We start from the raw sequence: 21,809 nt of genomic DNA, 5'->3' as shown, positions 1-21,809 counted from the left end.
TTGCTTTACCACCTACTCACACCTTTGCTGGGGTAGATAGCTGGTTGGCTAAACACTAAAATGTCCCACGTGCTTCTAAAGCCAAGCTGTATCAACATCCAGGTTGTGCTATCGCCTTATACATTGGGTGGGCCTTTTACTAGCTGCAATCCTTGTCACTAGTCCAAATGTATGGATCGATAAAATAACTAAATTCTCTATCCTGGATTACAAAATGTTTACATAATTATGTACAAATGCATAATTAATAAATTCTTCAGTAAAAACGGAAAAATGAAAACATCATTTAACCACTGAAAACACAAATCCACATTAGGAAAATTGTATTTTAGGATACTTATACAAAACTTAACACAAAATTATTGACTTTGATGATAAGCAATATACGTGTTGCTAGTCTTTCTCCTTTACTAATTTTTCTATCCTTGGAATTAAAGATGTGACTGCAAGTCTTACAGCAGGGCCAGAAACCAATAGATTTCTTTGTTTTGACTCAGTCAAAGCTGAAAAGGCAGCATCACATAAGTAAACAGTTGAAAAAGGTAATAAAAAGTTCATCGCTCTTTCATGGAGTTCTGGGTAACTTGTCTTTGCGTTTATCCAAAACTGAGTTACAGACATGGATCTAAATTCTGACTGTAATCCTAAATCTGAAGATAACTGTGTTAGTTTTTCTTCTTCAAAGTGGGTGAGATTATTATTTTGGTGATTCATAAAAGGATTAAGTATCCAGAAATTTCCAGAACGCAAGTCTTCGTCTGGTGGAAAACAGTCGTAAAACATTTGAGAAAGTCCTTCCAGATGTTCAAAGATAACGTTCGTGAGGTTTCTCATATTTACATCTGATGAGTTTGAGAATTCAGAAAATGAAGGAAACATGTCATAATCATTCTCTTGTGTGCGCTTCAACCACATTTCTAACTTTCTCTTAAATACGTCGATTTTATTGTGCAAGTTGAAGAAAGTAGTCAAAGTTCCTTGGAGACTTAAATTTAACTCACTTATAAGTGAAAATATATCTGATAAATAGGCCAGCTTTGCAACCCATTCCTCATCATGAAAATACTTGGCCAAATCTGAATGTGTCTGATTCAAGAAGATTTCGATTTCGTGTCGTAACTCAAACAATCTTGTTAAAATTCTCCCTCTTGATATCCAACGTACTTCAGCATGAAGTGGGAGATCCACGTGCTCAGACCCCATCTCTTCACACAATATTGTTAACAGACGTGAATTCAATGCATTGCTCTTTATAAAACTTAAAATTTGTGCTGCCTGCAAAAGAATTTTATGTAAGCAGGGAGACAACTTTTCTGCTACTAAATGTTCCCGATGAATAAAACAATGTGTAAATGCCACTGTATTCATGGCAACTTCTCGAATTTTTGCCCTTAGACCAGAATACCTGCCAGTCATACTTGCAGCCCCATCGGTACAGAGACCAACACAGTGCTTCCAATTCAGAGATTTACTATCAATATATCTATTTATTAGTTCAAATATTTCAAAACCAGATATATCAGAAGGTATTTCAATGCAAAATAATAATTCTTCTTTTATATCACTACAGTCATAATCGATGAACCGAATATAGCACAAAAGAAGAGTGATATTTGAGATTTCTGATGACTCATCTATCTGAAGGGCAAACCACTTGGACTCTCTGACCTTTTGAATTAGCTGGTCCTCAATGTCTGCAGATAGTTCATCAATCCTGTGTCCAATCATATTATTAGAAAGGGGAATGGTTTTCATTTTGTCTCCAGCACTTGAACCTAAAACTTCTGAACACATTTCTACTAAGTACGGTTTAATAAATTCGTCAGCAATGGAGAATGGCTTCTTGCTGGCAGCAATTTGGAAAGCAATTAAATAAGAAGCTTTCACAAGTGACTTTTCAACCAGTAAACACTTTTTTAAATAACTATTTTGACATTCCATTTCAAGAGATTTTTGTTCAAAAAACTCTAGTGGTTTGTTTCCTAATTCTGAATGTTTTGTCTTCAAATGATGAGAAAGACTTGCCAGCTTCATGTTTTCACTGGCTAAGATCTCTCCACAAATGACACACTGCGGCCTTGGTGAACTTTCTTTCGATCCAGGACAGATAATAAAACCAACTTTTAAATATTCCGCATCATAAGTGTGGAAAAAACCCATTCGCTTTTTCTTTGCAGGTGGAGAATCAAGTTCTGTATCACTTTTCTCATTAGGCATTGGTAAATCTGAATGAAATATTTGAATCGCTGTTATTTTCAAGAACTTATAAATAAGCAATATTCTTTAGGTTTCTCTCCACACATTTAAAATTTGTATTTTGTTACTATTTATAGAATACACTGATTAAAGTTTAAACACAAACCATAATACCTCCACGATGTACAGACTGCAATAAAACTGTAGGCTATGGTACAGTTAATTCCAAGAATCTAATAGATTACTGGAATTAGGGATAAAGTTCACAGAATACAGCAAATTAAGAATAAATTAAAATACATTACTTTCAAAGAGTTTAGAAAAAAACATTACGAAATAAACGTCTGCCAAATCGAGATGAATGGCATATTAGTGTTCACTGTACTATTTTTCTTTTTTCTTTTTTGAGACAGTGTCTCACCATGTTGCCCTCAGTAGAGTGTTGTGGCATCACAGCTCACAGCAAACTCAAACTCTTGGGCTTAAGCAATTCTCCTGCCTCAGTCTCTCAAGTAGCTGGGACCACACAACGCCCGCCACAACGCCCGGCCATTTCCTGTTGCAGTTGTCATTGCTGTTTTAGCTGGCCTGGGCGGGGTTCGAACCTGCCAGCCTCAGGGTATGTGGCTGGTGCCATAACCACCATGCTATGGGCACCAAGCTGACTGCACTGTATCTTCAACCCTTCTGAATTTTGAAATTTTTCAGAATTGAAATTACAAAAAAAAAAAGGGAAATTATTAATTTTAATAGTGTCAGTGAGGTTGCACAGCAATGGATCCACTCAAACACTACCGGCTGGAGCATAAATTGAGGCAACTTTTCAGGAGAGGCAAATTAGCAAAAGGTATCAATAGCCTTAAAAATCTATGATAACCCTTCTATCAGTAATTCTGCTTAGGATTCATCCTAAGGAATAATTAGACAAGCAGACAAAGATCCATTAAAACTCTTCAAATTGCTTATTTAAAAAATCCAAATTTTAATTTAGGGAGTTGGTTATATTAACTACATTGAAATCTATGTCTGTTAAGAATCTCAAAATATTTATACTGATGTGGAATGATGTTTCCAATGCAATGTTGAATGACAAAGTAGTTTACAACAGCATTAGAAAACAATCTAACATTTAATCTAGAATTCAAAAAAATGTATAAGCACACACATACCCACATATATAGATGTCCACAGATCCTTTACTACCCTCCACATGTGTGTATATAATATAAATTCACGTGCACAGAGTGTATCATTTTAACGGGAATATAAAATAATCAAATTTCCTGAGGAAGGAAAACAGGATTCTCTTTGACTTTTATTAAAAGAAAGGCACCCTATATAAAAACTCATGATTACATGTTGACAGACTGAGCTTTTAAATACAGTACAAGCTATGAAGTAAAATCACATTAAAAACAAAAAATAAAAACTGCTTTAGGCAGAGTAACTATTAAAATAATTAAAAACCTAAGGGTAGTAGGATTAAAAGTAGCTAACATGGATTGGGACAAGTATAAATTCAAACAGTTTTCCTGATCACCAACAGCTCAGACTTACTAGTTGTATTTTTTGACAACTGACAACTGAATTCACAATGTTTAAAAAAAAAAAAAGGCAATGAGGTAGCTCATGCCTGTCATCTTAGCATTCTGGGAGGCTAAGGCAGGTGGATTGCTTGAGCTTGAGGAGTTCAAGACCAGCCTAAACAAAGTGAGACCCTATCCCTATCCCAACAAAAGTGAGACCCTATCCCTGAGAAAAAGTTCGGTGGGCATTGTGGCCTATCGTCCTAACTAGGAAGGTTGAGGCTGGAAGATCACTTGCGCCCAAGAGTTTAAGGTTGCTGTGAGTTATGATGATGCCACAACACTCCAACCAGGGTGACAGAGTAAGACTCTATCTTAAAAAGGGGAAGAAAAAAAAAATGTCAGGTGTGGTGGTTCATCCCTATAACTCAAGTACTTCGGAAGGCTGAGGCCAGAGGATCAACAGAGGCCAGGAGTTCCTGCCTGAACAACATAGGGAAACCTCATCTCTACAAAAAATTACCCAGGTGTGGTGGTGTACCCTGTAGTCCCAGCTACTTGGGAGGCTGAGATAGGAAGATCACTGGAGCCCAGGAGTTCAATGTGACAGTGAGCTATGATCATGCACTCCAGCTTGGGTAACAGAGTGAGACCCTGTCTCTAAAAATATTTAAAGGAAAAGACACAAAAAAAGAACTGAGGTTACATTAGTGGTGCTTTTAATCTTAGTAACTATAATAGTTTGTCTATACATTGAAAAACAGCAGTGCACATGTATAAGAGATGCCTGCCTACATGTTCTGTGTACATATCGATTCAATTTAATAGTTACTAGTGTTAACAACTATAAAAGGAATAACTTAGGTATTCAGAGCATGTGATCCAAGATAGTGGGTTTTTTTGTTTGTTTGTTTTTTGAGACAGAGTCTCACTATGTCTCCCTCGGTAGAGTGCCATGGCGTCACAGATCACAGCAACCTTAAACTCTTCAGCTGAAGCGATTCTCTTGCCTCAGCCTCCCAAGTAGCTGGAACTACAGGCGCCCACCACAATGCCTGGCTATTTTTGTTGTTATTATAGTTGTCATTGTTGTTTGGCAGGCCTGGCCGGGTTTGAACCCACCAGCCCCAGTGTATGCAGCCGGCACCCTAGCCACTGAGATACAGGTGCCTAGCCCAAGATAAAGTTTTCACATTCAAAAAACTGTCGATTATTTTCTTTTCCTTTCTTCAAAAAACCAAAACAAATAAACCAGAAAATAATCTTTGACATGGGAAAGAAAGCACAAGACACATACCTGTCTGACATTCCTTGTGTTGTGTATGTGGTTTGCAAGAAGTGGCCTTGGTCTGTGTGACAGGCTTGCATAATAATGCTTTGTTCTTTAAAAGCCTAGGAGGCTGGCAAGACCGGGAAGACAGAAGTTTCATGGCATCTGCCCGTGTGTTTTCCTAGGTAAAAACAAATTCAGAAACCAAAGAGAGATTTTTTTTTTTAGTATTTTATCACTTGTTATAATTGCTATCAATTGAAAGGTGATGTATATAGTCCTTTGAAATAGGAAATATAATTCCTTTGAAAGAGTGGTTGCAAAAAAGACTGGTTGTAATTAAAAAGTCACTTTGGAAAATATATACTAATTTCTAATTCCACAGTCAATATCAGTTCCATTTATTGATTTAGAAAAATATTCTCCGCATAGTTAAAATCAAAACGGTAAAAACAATCCTTGCTGATTAGGACAATTGGCTACTCAGAAAAATCAGATCCAACCTTAGGACATATGCAAAAATATATTCTGTATCAATTAAAGACCTCAACATGAGAAAAAAAAAACAAAACTTAAAATCACTGGGGAACTTTTAAATGACAGAGCACAGAGAAAGTAATTTTAAATAAGACACAAAAGAATAAAAACAAAGTAGAAAATATTGATATATTTGATTACCTCAAAACTTAAAACTTCTGCAAACTTTACAAAGTTATAAGATAAACAACGAAGTGAGAGGATATATTTTAAACATTTTATTCACTTAAATATTTATTTACTGAATGTTTCCTAGAAGCAAGGCACTGTTCTAAGCCCTGGGATACAGCAGAAAACAAGACAAAGTCCTGCTCTTATTGGCCTTACATTTTAGAGGGAAACACAGAAAATAAGCAAGTAAAACAAACATGTCATGTATAATTCCAGGTAGTAAACCATGGTAAGGGAAAGGAGTGTAATGGCAAGGAGGATGGGTAGTTCTGAAGTAAACATCTCAGCAGAGATCTTCTGCATTATCCAAAAGAGTAAGCCAAGCCATGCAAAGGCCAAAGGTCAGAAGAGTCCAGGTAGAGAGATGGCAGGTGCAAAAATCTGTGGTGGGAGAAAGCTCACCATGCTTTAGGAACATCAATAAGAACAAGGCTGAAACAGAGTAAGCAGGGGAAGAATGGACAGGTAGGCAGAAGCCAAACTGTGTAGGATCTGGAAGGTCTTAGCAAAATTAGGGTTGTATTTTTAATGTGATGGGCAGCAGCTGGAGGTTAAACTTACTTTTAAAGTTTAACCTCCAGCTGTATATGTGTTAAAGTTAAGTAACACATATACACTCACTGCAAAATTCAAAAGGTATGAAAGTGTAAACATGAATGACTGCATCTATCCAGGCTCAACCCTGAATACAACCCCTATTCTCAGTACCCCCGGTGGACACATTCCAAGACTCCCAGTGAATGCCCAAAACCATGGGTAGTACCAAAATCTATTAACCTATTATGTTTTTCCTATATATACATATGATAAAGTTTAATTTATAAATTAGTCAATAACAGAACAACTGTAATAATATACTATAATAAAAGTTATGTGAACGTGGAGTGTGCTTCTCTACATATCTTAATTGTACTGTACTCACCCTTCTTTCTTGGGATCTATTGATCTCTGAGGTGGCTCCTAAGACACTAACAGGTGGGTAGCACATACAATGTAGATATGGGGGACAAAGATAATTCATATCCCAGATGAGATGGAGTGAGATTTCATTGCGTTTCTCTGAATGGTGTATTTTTTTTTTTTTTTTTTGCAGTTTTTGGCTGGGGCCAGGTTTGAACCCACCACCTCCAGTATATGGGGCCAGCACCCTACTCCTTAAGCCACAGGCTCCGCCCACACAGTGTACATTTTTAAAACTTATAAATTGCTTATTTCTGGAATTGTCTATTTAATATTTTTGGACCACGGTTGACTGTGGGTTGATTCCAACTGAAATCTTGGAAAGTGAAACCATGGAAAACAGAGGACTACTGTACATTCTTCTAGAAATGATCTGTATTAGGCATATTTTTGAATGCATAATGTGATATAAAATTCAATGATTCAAATAATAAACAATAAAAAAAATGTTCCCTCTTTTCTTTTTTAGAATTTTCCTTCGTAAAATTCTCCCTTAGTCATTCAGTTCTCCTCAGAGGCAACCACAATTACACATTTACTGGTTGCCCTCTAGAGATAATCTATACATATACACGTGTGTGTGTGTGTGTGTGTGTGTATTTAAAGCACAAATGCCATACATTGTTTTTTGTCTTCTCTTCTTTGTTTTTATGCATGAGACTGCTCTATGCCTATACATACTGAGCTGCCATTCTTTTTAAAAGCTGCATATTTCACTGTATGTATATACCATATTTAATTTAACTACAGCCCCTACAAGGCCACTCTGTATGCTTGTGCAGGGAAGTCCACTTGCCAGGCCACGTAAATAGGTGTAGGATTACAAAGAGGTGCATTTCAGACCCTGCCCATGCAGGGCTACTTTTTCCTAATTCACATAGTAACTCAAAAATGAACATATCATGCCCCTGATTACTGAAGAAACAATCAGGTTGTTTTCAAGCTCCTGCTACTACAAACCATGCTGCAATTAATCCCTGTATATATTGTACTTTGTAAATGTGCAAAATGTATGATAAACTCTGAAAAATAGAGGTCTTAGATAAATGGTGCTCACATTTTAAGTTTTAACAAGTTCTAATAAATTGTCCTCTGTAACAGTTTTACTAATTTACACTCTCCTTGGCAATAATGACTTAATAATGTTATCCATTGTTTTTGTTTGCCAATCTGATCAAATTATAGTTCTAACCAGCATTTCTCTAACTTTGAAGTTGAATATCTACACATAAGTTTAAATAGTACTTTTACGTCCAGTTCTATAAACTTATGGGTCACACTTTTACACGTTTTCCTACTGAGTACTGGATCTTTTTATTGATTCCTAGAAACTCTTTACATATTAAAAATTAGCCTTTTGTGACATTAGTTGCAACTTTCCATTTTGTCATTCGTCTTCTGACTTTGAAATATGGTTGAATTTTCCCATTGATTCTTTTATGGCTTCTGGGTTTTGCCACATACTTGGAAAGACTCTCCACACGTCTACATTGTTAAAACTTTCCTGCATGCCTCCTAGGTGAAGGGCTCAACTACAACTTGAACTTTACCTGAGAAATGAAAACAAAGTAACCTAAACATTTGTATCCTCATATTAATCTGAAATAAGATAAATAAATAAATTAAATGTTTTCCCTAATTTTTCTGAGTACTTTCACTATTTCTTACGTTTAACTCATTTCTCCAACTGAATTCTATTTTGGTTTAAACTGTGAGGTACAAATCCTATTGTATTTTCATCCATTGGTATACTCAGTTGTCACATCATCATTTATTAAATAAATAGTCCATGTTTCTACTATTGATCTGAAATGCCACCTTTATCATCATTAAATTCACATGTACATATTTGGGTCTATTTCTGGATTTTTCTATCGAGTTGTCTGTCTATTCACACACCTTTACCAGTTGTTCCAATGATGGGGTTTTAAAGTATCTGCAGTTTTCCTATAATTTTAGTATGTGGAAACTAGATCCTCCCCTTCTTTATTCTTCCTCAGAATTTCACTGAAGGTTTCTGAGCAGAGTAATAACATGATCTGATCTGTGTTTTTAAAAGATCATTCTGGTAACAGAGTGGAGAAAAAGTGAAAGGGCAAGAGTGGAAGCAGGAAGATGGGCAGGAGGCCACTGCAATAGTCCCAAAGATAAGACAACGGTGCTCAGACTAAGGAGACAGCAACAGGGGTGGTAAGAAGTAGGGAACAATGAACAGGAAGTCTGGGAGGCATACAAGGTACTATTTCAGACATATTATTTGAGATGGATATTAATCATCTAAGTGTAAATGTCAAGTAGGCAGCTGCATACATGAGTCTGGAGCTCAAAGGTCAAGGCAAGAGAAATAAATCTGGGAATCAGCCACCATCTAGGTAGTGTTTAAAACCACAGGACTGTCTGAGTCCCCTAGGAAGTAATGCAGACTGAGGAAAGGGCCAAATATGATATTCTGAAGTTGAATGAAGATATTTCAAGAAGGAAGGCGAGATCAACTGTGTTAAATGTTACTGAAAGGTTGAGTAGAAAAAAAAACTGACCACTGGATTTGGCAAAATAAAGACAGATGGCAACCTTGACAAGAGCAGTTTCAGTGCAGTGGTGAGGACAGAAGCCTGCCTAGAGGGAGCTAAAGACAGATAACAGATAAAGTAGAGGCAGCAAGGAGGAGTTTTTCCACGAGGAGAGCAGAGAAATGGGCAGTCACTGGAGGTCGCAGTATTAAAGGAGGATTGTTTTCAGATAAGGTGTATGACTAGTACCAAAAAGAAGGGCAGATTTAAAAAAAAAAAAAGTATGACTGCATATTTTTCTGTTGATGAAAATAAGTAGAAGGGGAGGAAACCCAGAACACAGAGATCTCTTAGAAATCAGTAAGAAAAAACCAATTCAACACCAAAACGGAGAAAAATTGAAAATAAGAAATTCAAAGAAAATTCAAATGACCAGAAACAAATGTAAGCAAACCTACTAGTTACCAGTGACAGACAAAATAAGACAACAATAAGATGCTATCAAGCAAATTGGCAAAAAAAAAAATGTTTAAATTTAACAATATTAAAAGACGGTAAGGCTGTGGGAAATGGTACAATCATGAACTGTTGCTGGGAAAAAAACTGGAACAGCCACTGTGTAGGGTAATTTAAAAGCTAAAAGTGCAAATACTATTTGACCCAACAGTTCTACTCTTCCATATACTAGGGAAATGCCTGCACACGCCCAAGGAGACATATACAAAGGTATTCAACGTAGCAGAGACTTTTAATAATGAAAAACTAGAAACAACCTAAGGTTTACCAATAGGGCAATGGATAAATAAAATGGGGTACCTACAATCCAAAACTATACAGTAGTCAACAGGAATATACCAATTCATGTATCAGCATGAACAGATACGGATTTGTATATATGAAAGATTACAGGCCAGGCACGGTGGCTCACACCTGTAATCCCAGCACTCTGGGAGGCCAAGGTGGACGCACTGCGTGAGCTCAGGAGTTCCAGACCAGGCTGAGCAAGAGCCAGACCCCATCTCTAAAAATAGCCAGGCACTGTGGTGGACACTTATAGTCCCAGCTACTCGGGAGGCTGAGGGAAGAGGACTATTTGAGCCCAGGAGTTTGAGATTGCTGTGAGCTATGACACCACAGCACTCTAGTGAAATGACAAAGTATAACTGTGTCTCAAAAAAAAAAAAAAAGATTACATATGGTCTAAAAGGATGCATATCAAACTCTTAATAGTTGTTTTTAGGGATGTAAATAGAGGGAAAGAAAAGTAGGAGAAAACAATGTGTGCAAATAAACCAAATCAATACTGGCTAATTCTGAGTGGCAGGAACACAGTAGAGCAGGAAAACTAGGATCTGTGGGCCAAGTCCAGCTCACCACCTGTTTTTGTGAAAAAAAGTTTTATTAGAACACAGCCACTCTTACTCTGTGTATCGTTTATGGCTGTTTCTGAGCTACGGCCAAAGTGGCAGTCTCTAGCTGCAGTACATATGGCCTACAAACTCTAAAATATTTACTGCCTAGACCTCTGTAGAAAAAGCTTGCTGAGTTTTGCAGATCTTCTTTGTACTTTTCTATATTTTTGCACTATTATTAATTATTATACTTTTTATAGACTAAAATGAAAATATTAATCAGACCTTTTCTGTAACACAATTTAAACATCTGCTGACTTACAGAGATACTCCACATGGGGCAAATATTGGGTAGTCACATGAAATAGGAGGTATATAGTCCTGAAAACCCTAAATAATTCAAAACTAGCATAATTCAAAACTAATTCTCTCATACATATAAAGTAGGAGAGGGATGCATTATCAGAGTACATAAATCTACAACCAATACAGGATGTTTTTATAAACACATGTTAATACTTATCAATATATAACATAATACATTAACACTTTAATTATATAATTGTGTGCATAATAACAATTATTAATTATACAATATAATAATTTATTAGTCATGTAATTCTAAAATATAAAGTACAACATATAATATACAAATAAATAAAAAGTTAATTTAATGACTTTCATTAACTAATGTGATATACTGCCTGAAAATAATTCAGGAGAAATTATCATAATCTTCCAACCCAAATAACAGGAGAGTAAGAGGTACTAAACTAGCAAGCTATCTCTCCACCCTATAGCGGAGGCTGATCTGTTTCCCTTGAAACCTTTGGCTACAGAACAAATCTAATATAGTTTTGTTTTCTCTCTCTTTTTTTTTCACTCAGGATTTCTTGATACATAGACATATTTTCCATCTTTTGCCTTACAACCATGAAACACCAATCCACATTTGGATCATCTTCTTCAAAAACAGTGTACTGCTGCTGAAATACGGGCAAAAGCCTATGCTAGTTGTTTTATTGTTATGGAAGGCCCAGGCTGCTTGCCAGGGACCCTCCTTCCTGCTGCCTTTGTTTTTCTAATTCTAGCACGTCTTCCTTTGTTAATCTAAGGGGAAAAACCCAAGCAAATTTTCAATATCCCTTTCATCAACTGTGCAAATCTACCTTCTGTTTCACTTCCGCAGATTCCTTAATAGCAGGTGTTAATGCTGTCTTCCAAGCTAAAGTCTTTTTAAATTATGGTAAAGTTGAAATGTTTTGATAGCTTTGAGAGTTAGAAGATATAGCTTGCCTGCTCATTTTTATATTCTTAAAACCTTGGTGAGCTTTAAAATTGGAAAAGCAACCATGACTTGTAGTAAACCTTTCTTTTTTTTTTTTTTTTTTGTAGTAAACCTTTTGTCTCACCGTCACCTCCTTTCAAATCATCAAAAATACACATGCTTTAGCACAGATGACAGATTGGCCTTAGGGGTGCACTATATGACAGCATTGATCGTGCAGCTGTGTTACCAGGATTTTTTTCCATTTATTCTGTTAGCCTTGCCTGGTTATAATTTTTATGAATAGAAGGATACACCTGCTTGCTGCTTTTGGTTTTTTGAGCCTTACTGCTATTATTCTGCAGAGTATACTCTCCTAAATTAACAGCATAAGTACAGGTATTCTTATCACATTTAACTTTTGTTCCACAGTTATTGAATTTAGGGTACATATTTTAGCGCTAGCACTGCCAATTAATAAACACTTGAATGACATTGTTATATAACAAATATTTTTAATTGTATCGAGAGAAAATGTTAAAATAGCAACACAACAAGTCACCGAAACATTAACCCAAGATCTAAGACAATAGATAAAAGATGATGGAAATTTTGTTTTCCTGTTAGTGATGCTAATACAGGGCAATGAGGCCATAGCTTGCAATCCTTCCAGCTTGCCAGAATGAAACTATACATTTCTTGAAATTTTGCATTAGTTTTGGCAAGTTTCACAATATTTCAAATTTGAGACGAAGAACGAGGTTAAATATATTTTCACTTCGCACTATTTTCAGCTTTACATAATTCCAAGTTGCATAAAACAATGCTACACTGGACTTTCAAAAGGTTTTCTACTCTAAAAAGAAAACACGTGAATGTAGTAAAAGAGAAAAATATTATAGTTTTGTTAATTCCAACTAGGTGGCATTAGCCAATATTAACAAAATAAGGAACCTGAATACAGATAATAAAATGTAGAAATGCATTCCCATTAATAATCTAGGGTTAAACTATAAGACTTAAAACAAAGGTTAGTGCATAATATATTACTCTAGTTTTTTTGGAGACCAAGGTGCAAACCAAAAACACTGTTTGAATGCAATATCCAAAGTGAAAATAAGCTGACGCAGCATTATCAGGAAAAATATTAACAAACAACTTACATCTTCAGTGATCTTTGCTGCCCCTTTAATAACTGCACCTGTTATAAATTAAAACATGTATTATTATCTCCAGAATACACAAAGGTAAACAATGAGACTAAGACATTACTTCCTCTCACTAAGGTGGGAGTCTAGACCAGAATTTCTAAAAAATGGTCCAAGGAAACTCTGCATCAGTATCACTTGAGTACCTGGTAAAGGTAAGGATTCCTGGGGCACAACTCCATCCTACTGTATTAGAATCTCTGATGGTAAAGGAATGAGTATATTAAAATCATTCAGGTTCTTAAAAAAATAAACTACAGAGGCTGGGTGCAGCGGCTGATGTAATCCTAGCACTCTATCAGGCTGAAGCACGTGGACTGCCTGAGCTCAGGAGTTCAAGACCAGCCTGAGCCAGAGCGAGACTATCTCCAAAAATAGTAGGGCACTGCGTGGCACCTGTGGCTCAGAGAGTAAGGCCCCAGCCCCATATACCAAAGGCGGTACCTTCGAACTCGACCCTGGCCAAACTGCAACAAAAAAATAGCGCGGCATTGTGGTGGGCACCTGTAATCTCAGCTACTTGGGAGGCTGAGGCAAGAAAACCGCCTAAGCCCAAGAGCTGGAGGTTGCTGTGAGCTGTGATGCCACAGCACTCTACTAAAGGCAACAAAATAAGACTCTGTCTCTAAGAAAAAAAAAAAAATATCTGGGCATTGTGGCAGGCTCCTATAGTCCCAGCTACTTGGGAGGCTGAGGCAAGAGGATTGTTGAACCCAAGGGTTTATGGTTGCTGTAAGCTAGGATGATGTGGCACTCCCAGAGAGACTGAGACTCTTAATAAGTAAGTAAATAAAAATAAAAATAAACTACAGACCCGGCATGGTAGCTCATGCCTGTAATCCCTGTAGTATTTCTAAGAAACATTAGAAATACTAACTAATCAAAATAAAGTTAAGACCTGGTATAAACAAAAGGGCCGCATACCCTGTTTAACAACTAGGTTTAACAGCACTCTAGGAGGCCAAGGCAGGTGGACGGCTTGAGCTCAGAAGTTAAGAGACCAGCCTGGGAAAAGCAATATTCCATCTCTAAAACTAGCCAGGCACTGTGAGGGCACCTGTAGTCCCAAGTACTAAGGAGGCTGAGATAGGATGGCTTGAGCCCAACAGTTTGAGGTTGCTGTGAGCTATGATGCTACAAGCACTCCACCGAGGGTGACAGAGTGGGACTCTGTCTCAAAAAAAAAAAAACAAAAAAAAAAACAACTATATATGCATACCACTTCCTTTCCCACTCACATCACCTTACTTGCTACCCACTTCCCTTAAAGAAAGTGGGACACATTTCTTTATATAATGTAATGAAAGTTATTACCAGTAAGAACTACTTAGGCTAGACAACACTCATCAGCTCATACCTTTTAAAACACTGTTAGTGATCACTGTGGGCTGGGCAGCAGGTATTTTTGCCAGTGACACCACATTGGTTATAACTGGTGTTATATTTGTCCTTGCAGAAGGGAGCACCTTGAAAGCAGTTTGTACCTTAGAAATATTAACTGATTAAAATAAACAAAGTTAAGACCTGGTATAAACAAAAGGACCACATACCCACACACCCTGTTTAACGACTAGATTTTCAAGGAGCAATGCAATTATCTAACTGTGTATAATGTTGGGTTAGGTGATTCTGGTCAGATCAGTGATCACTGGAATTAAAGAGAGCCTGACTCTATAAAATTCTATAAACCTCAAAGGACATTTAACAGGTAAAAATACAAGTATTAGCTTCAGGACTAAGCAGGTTGTTCTATTAGTGAATATTAAAACTCCTACACCTAAGCTCGCTTTAAATAAAAATTTAACGTGACAATTTTTATAAATAACTTGATGAGGGACCTGTCCACCCACGTAAACAATGGTTTTCTTAAACCCACGTAACAAAACGAATGTTCTACCACCAGCCTGACTGGTCCTAGGCAATGGATGGCTAACAGAAGATGTGAGCACAGGCATGTATGATTAAGATAATGCAAAGGCAGGCAGGGGCCAGCCTGCCAGGAGCCAAAGCACATGGAAACTGCCAATTAGGCAGCAGCACTTCCGGCCTGAATCCAGACACAATACCAAGGGTTTCAACCTAATATTTAGAAAGGAAAGCTACTTTAGGAACATGCCATACATCTATCTCCTCACCTGGACATTCTGACCACATTAGCTGTCCTACTTGAAAAAATATTTTATTCTTAGCCAGGAAAAACTTTGCTACCCATGAAGAACTGGTCTACTTTTTTTTCTGAGATAATTAATGTGTTGTTCTTTTTTTCTGAGCTATAAGCAAGTTCTGGATCAAATCTTATGCCAGTCACAGCAACTGTATTAATGTACTTACATCTTTGCCCTTTGTTTGCCCTGATTTTCTATTCTTATTTCTGGTTTAACTGAATAGCACATATCCCTTAGTGTAAGTTACGTACAGATCAATTCAATCAAAAGCAATCATGTCTAACTTTCTTATAAAAGTCAGTGCTTATACATTTATTGACTTTTTTGTTGTTCTTGACTAAGAAAGCAAAAAGCATTAGAATTAATTTTCCCTCAAGGGCAATCTTTAAGGATTCTTTAAGGAACTTCAATCTATTTGAATCAAGAGAAATTTTGGTTTTATTATATTATTTACAACCACATGTGCTTACAAGACACTCTAGCACTGACATAAAGATCCCATTAGCCAAGTTTAATTTTACCTTTATTTTGTGAAAGAGAATCATTCATCATTTGCTGATGACAAAACGCCAAGACACAAAATAGGTTACAGAAATGTTTGATGTTGCCTCGCCATTTTATGGACTCACTTAGCTTACCCTGTCGTTTACAACCATCACACTTGGCCATCTGAAAAAGATATAAGACAAGACGGGCTCAAAACTATGAAATAATGAAAAGATAACAATCATAAAGCCAGAGGCACTATGAAAACAGAATGTATGAATCAGTGGAGACAATAAAATGTAAGGTACTTACCTTAAAATATTATCACTAAAAATATATTTAGTTACATGTTTCATGTTGATGTCATAAGTCAAGAGAGTATAACCACTGTTTTTTCACTTTCAAAATTACTAATGAAGCAATCAAAAGATAGCTTCTACTTTTAAAAAATTAAGAAGCAGCTTACTGTAGTAGAAAACAATATAGACTTTGGAGTCATAAAGACTTTGATTCATCAACAAATATCTAATCAGATACTCTTTGTCTTAAGCACTATGACTGGTCCTGATCCTATAATGATGAAAATATATTTACCCTCCCCTCTCAAAAGAAAATCCCATTTGGGGGAAGAAATAGACAAGTAAACAATGATTCCACTAGAACGTGACAGGTACTGTCCAGATGTCACTTGCCAGCTTCCTCAAAGTCACATTATTTAACCTGCTTGGACCTCATTTTTTCCCTTTATTTATAAATGGCAATAATATTCCAACCTCTCAGGACTATGGTAATTAAATGAAATAATACTTATGGAGCACTAGATATGTATTAGTAGCAGCTTAGTTAACTGTAGCTATTGTTATTAGCCTTTCAAAAAGGTAATCTTGGCTCGGCTCCTGTGGCTCAAGTGGCTAAGGCGCCAGCCACATACACCTAAGGTGGCAGGTTCGAATTCAGCCTGGGCCACCAAAACAATAATGACAGCTGCAACCAAAAAATAGCTGGGCGTTGTGGCAGGCGCCTTAGCCACTGTGGCTAAGCCTGTGGTCCCAGCTACTTAGGAAGCTGAGGCAGGAGACTCGCTTGAGCCCAGAAGTTGGAGGTTGCTGTGAGCTATGATGCCACAGCACTCTACCCACGGGGATAGCTTTAGGCTCTGTCTCAAAAAAAAGGTAATCTTTTTTAAAAGGAGGTGGGTAAGGTTGTCAGTCATTGTCATTTGATCTATAAAGTAAGAACAAGGTCTGACTTCAAGTTCCTAAAAGTAACCTGAATGAGAGCCAATTAGGAAAATGGTGTGAATTTCTAACCTGAAAGTACCCAGTTATAAACAAGGTCAATGTGCCTTATAAGAAAGCAAAAACAAAGGGAGCATTATCTTCAATCAACAGCAAAGTCTCCAGAAATCCTATGCTCTTTACCCCAAAGATTTCATGTATGTATTCAATCAAATTTGCTATAGTACCCAATAATTTATTTTACCTAGCTCTAAACACCAAATTTTTCTTTTCTTTCTTTTTTTAAAATACATGCAGAGGGTACAAGTTGAATTCTGTTACACGTATATATTGTATAGTGGTTGAGTCTTGGCTTGTGGTGTACCCATCACCCAAGGAGTACACACTGTACCCCGCAGGCAATTTTTCACCCCTCAACCCTTCCAACCCCATTGTGAATCTCCAATGTCCATTATGCCATTCTTTGTGCCCTTGTATAGCCATAGTTTAGTTATAACATGCAGCATTTTCTGTTCCTAAGTTACTTCACTTAGGATAATGGCCTCCAGTTCCATCCAAGTTGTTGCAAAGAATAAAATCTCATTCCATTTTATGGCTAAGTAGTACTCCATGGGGGGTGTGTATATATACACCACATTTTCTAAATCCACTCATCAGTTAATGGGTACTTCGGTTGATTCCATATTTTTGCAATTGTAAATTGTGCTGCAACAAACACTTAAGTGTGGAAATCTTTTTGACATAATGATTTCTTTTCCTCTGGGTACATACCCAGTTAGTGAAATTGCAGGATCAAATGGTAGATCTATTTTTAGTTCTTTGGGAAATCTCTACACTGATCTCCACTAAACACCAAATCTTTCTTCACGCAATTTGAACAAATTTTAAGTTAAAAAAAAATGTGCACTAACTTCACCAAAAAAGTATATCGTATTTACCTGATAAAACAGAACTGTAAATTTGGACATGCAATCTTCACAGCAAAACTCTTCTAACTTCCCCTCCAATCGATTTTCTACCAAATTTGGGGATGTTTGTGAACAATAACTACACATCTTACAGTAGCTTCCCCATCGTTCTCCAAAGTCACGAGCAGAGAGGAATTTGCAAACTGGAGAACCAGAGGGATGAAAGGAAGAAACATCCAATTTACATTAATGTAAAGGAGGTAAAGTGAGTTTCTATGGTCTTAGATATAAACTTTAAGCAAATTTCTAAATTTGCTGACATAATTATTTGTCTCTAAATTAAAGCACTATCTCTATATTCATATCAATCAGATATATGCATATTTGCATACATACACACAAATCAAACTCATTGTGCCTTATTTTTTTTCCACCTTTTAAATATACTTCAAATACTAGGCCACTTATAGTCAGAAGTATTATATATAAAAGGTTCTTAAGCCAAGAAGCAACAATTGCTTAAGTTCTCTCTTTACAAAGAAATGAATGGGTACAAGATGAAAAGTATCTCTGTCATAGCTAAATTTATGAAGAGACTTTTCATATTAATACCAATGATCTAATTTTTTTTTTTTTTTTGAGACAGCCTCAAGCTGTTACCCTGGGTAGAGTGCCATGGCATTACAGCTCACAGCAACCTCCAACTCCTGGGCTGAAGCTATTCTTCTGTCTCTGCCTCCCAAGTAGCTGGGACTACAAGCATCTGCCACAGCACCCGGCTATTTTTTGGTTGCAGCCATCCTTGTTGCTTGGCAGGCCCGGGCTGGATTTGAACCTTCCAGCTCAGATATATGTGGCTGGCGCCTTAGCTACTTGAGCCACAGGCGCCGAGCCAACCTAATTATTTTTGATAGTTTTTTTTTCTTGAGATTACATTTAAAAACATAGACTTTAAAGTGAATTAAGTATAAACAATATAAAAGCCTCAAGTTATACCTTATAACAAAAGTTACTTGAAATTTAATCATGAATTAATAATAAAGGAATTATCATATAACAACCACATGCTCTGTGGATAACAACAAGCTTTTTTCTTTACCTTCACTACAAAATGGCTTATCAACACCTGAGAATCTCACAGTCTCCTTTATAATTTTCTGCAGTTTACAGTATTCACACATTGCCATAACTTTATTTTTCTTCTTGTATTCATCAGAGCAAGTCTTGCCACAGAACAAAAACATTTTACCCTGTGGAGAAATAACAGCCATTGAGATCTAAGTAAACAAACAAACAAAAAGATCTAACTAAAAAAAGATCTAAAAAAGATCTAAACAGTTGCTTTATCTTTAAGAAATCCTTTCCTTCTAATTTCAAAGCAAACTGAGCAACTATCAAAGATGGAAAGACAGAAGAACTTCCAGGAGGTATGTTTATATTATCCCTTCCACAATCTCTCTTTACCTTGTAGAAAAGAAGTTCTGGTTTGGCAGCAAACAGATGATTACATTGCTGACACTTGAGTTTAACAACTCTGTGGGTTAAAACAACTTGCTGGGATTGTTTGGCAAACGGCTGGACAACGGCTGCGGCAGAGCCACTGGAGCCACTGGCAGAGCCACTGGAGCCTCTGGCGGAGCTGGGGGAAGTCGCAGAGCTGTTACCTCCTCCTGCAGGTACTGCTGACCCAGAGGGTGGGCTTATGACTGAGCGGCCGTGAGACGGGGGCACCGCTGAGGAGTTTGTTCCTTTGGGCTTGTTAAACACATTCTGAACCAATACAAACAAGGCAAAGATTTTAGCAATGGAGAAATAACATAACTTGGTAATTCTGACTTCCTCATTTTAATAATTTCCTGGCATTTTTTCAAAAACTTCTATCTCACACAGAGAGTTTAAATGACATACTTCCAAAATAAAAAAGGACTGAGAAATCTAACATTAAGTAAAAGTTCAAAAACTAGAATTTAGGCCATCCAAAGACCTCCATCTAATAAATCACAGCAGGTTTCTCCATCCCCTCCAAATACCGCCTGCCCCGCACTCCCATCACCCACCAGCTCCTGACGGCTGTTAAGACACAGTAGCCTCCAGAGTTTCTTTCACCATGACACCAGGGAGACTGCATCAGGCATCTTCTCACCTGGGGGATCACTACACTCTACTCTTTCTGGGTGTGTTGCAGAGAGTGAGGGAAAAATGAGACAAGTGGATACTGACAATTCCATGACAGGAGTCATTAGGTAGCTGGGCAGGGATGAGAGGAAGGGGCATGTGAGCCCCATCAGGCTACGGTTCTTACCTTTACGCCTACCCAAATCATATCCCAGCTTCCAGTCTTTTGAAAGGGAGAGAGTCAAGGGAGAAAGTGGGAGGGAAGGGTAGTTTAGGTGTAGACCTTAAAGAAAAAAGTAAAAAAAGAGGCCGACTATCTAGGCTAGGGCATTTTGTAGAAATGGCTGTTTTTTTTGGGGGGGGGACAGTTTTTGGCTGGGTTTGAACCTGCCACCTCTGACATATGGGACCAACACCCTACTCCTTTGAGCCACAGCACCGCCCAAGGTTAACAGAGGTTTTATTCATTTGTTTATTTATTTGAGACAGAGTCTCAGTATGTCACCCTCAGTAGAGTGCTGTGGCACCACAGCTCACAGCAACCGCAAACCCCTGGGCTTTAGCAATTCTCTTGTCTCAGCCTCCCAAGTAGCTGAGACTACAGGTGCCCACCACAATGCCCAGCTATATTTTTGTTGTTGCAGTTGTCATTGTTGCTTTAGCTGGCCTGGGTCGGGTTCAAACCTACCAGCCTGGGTGTATGTGGCCGGCACCTTATCTACTGAGCTACAGGCACCGCCCATAACAGACTTTTTAAAAAAATGTTCTGGGCGGCACCTGTGGCTCAGTGGATAGGGCACCAGCCCCATATACCAAGGGTGGCGGGTTCAAATTCGGCCCTGGCCAAACTGCAACAACAATATAGCCGGGTGTTGTGGCAGGCACCTGTAGTTCTAGCTACTCAGGAGGCCGAGGCAAGAGAATTGCTTAATCCCAAGAGCTGGAGGTTGCTGTGAGCTGTGACTCTACAGCACTTTACTGAGGGCAATAAAGTGAGACTCTGTCTCTAAAAAAATAAATAAATAATAAAAATAAATAAAAAATGTTCTTAAGTATAGACCAGCAATCAGTATTTTACCACAGATCAATGCCTAAGAAGACTGTAAGGATACAGTACTACCTGAGATCATACCTGGAAAGCCACCACACAGCTGGAGCTGCAGAAGCTGTATATGGTTCCATTTGACATGGCCAGGTGATACTGAGGGATTGCTGAGGTTTTACAACTATGACACGAAACCTGGACACCTTGGTGACAAAAAATAAAAACCAATAAATAAGTTACACTAATGAACAAATGATCCAAAAATGTATTAGGAGAATGAAAAAAGCAAATACTCAATAATATATTAAAAAAATCAAACTTTACAAAAATCTACAAATCTAATCACAACTGCAATTAAGTCCCAATTACACAAAAACTAACTTGAAACTTGTGCTTTTTTTTTTCTTTTCACATATGAAACTAGAAAATACTATATATACTATATACCTCAACCAAGAAAATCAGTGTAAAACTAAATCATGTGTTTATCATTTCTTTAAAAGTAAAGCAATCCTGGGTCTTTATTTAACCATATAAATTTAGTTTGTAACAAAATAAAAGCAGTTATATTCTTCTTCAGTAGTTATTAAATCTATAAAATGATCAAATTTAAGCATTACCTGAAGAAGTAACAGTCTTAACTCTGTAAGCAGATAAGCAATTAACAGAGCAGAAAAGCTCGGTTTTTCCTGAGTCATTGGTAGTCTCAATCATTTCAGCCGAGGGCCTCAATGATTTCCCCAGGGCATATGGAGGTGTTTGGGCTGAATTCTATTAAAATAAAATAACATTTAGATAACTAATACATGCATACATATTTATATATTGTAGAAAAAAGGAAAGCTACCTACAACC

At 37.3% G+C, this 21,809-nt stretch overlaps 1 protein-coding gene across 1 annotated transcript in view; it reads right to left on the bottom strand.

Annotated features, from left to right (window-relative positions):
• Nucleotides 1-268: 268 nt before the first annotated feature.
• ZMYM6 (zinc finger MYM-type containing 6) overlaps nt 269-21,809 on the bottom strand; it is a 46,796-nt gene continuing 25,255 nt past the window's right edge. The window contains exons 7-16 of the mRNA XM_003788189.3: nt 21,575-21,725; nt 21,042-21,157; nt 19,259-19,564; nt 18,894-19,044; nt 17,825-17,997; nt 15,684-15,831; nt 14,355-14,495; nt 12,953-12,990; nt 5,020-5,173; nt 269-2,225 (exon numbers count right to left, since the gene is read on the bottom strand). Of these exons, the coding sequence (XP_003788237.1) occupies nt 394-2,225; nt 5,020-5,173; nt 12,953-12,990; nt 14,355-14,495; nt 15,684-15,831; nt 17,825-17,997; nt 18,894-19,044; nt 19,259-19,564; nt 21,042-21,157; nt 21,575-21,725 (3,210 nt within the window). The 3' untranslated portion in view covers nt 269-393. The remainder of the gene's footprint in view (nt 2,226-5,019; nt 5,174-12,952; nt 12,991-14,354; nt 14,496-15,683; nt 15,832-17,824; nt 17,998-18,893; nt 19,045-19,258; nt 19,565-21,041; nt 21,158-21,574; nt 21,726-21,809) is intronic.

The sequence above is a fragment of the Otolemur garnettii genome, unplaced genomic scaffold, assembly GCF_000181295.1.
Source record: "Otolemur garnettii isolate 467f Iridium unplaced genomic scaffold, OtoGar3 scaffold00025, whole genome shotgun sequence".
Lineage (NCBI taxonomy): Eukaryota > Metazoa > Chordata > Mammalia > Primates > Galagidae > Otolemur > Otolemur garnettii.
The sequence above is the reverse complement of the archived record's forward strand: the minus strand, read 5'-3'. Positions and strand labels throughout refer to the sequence as shown.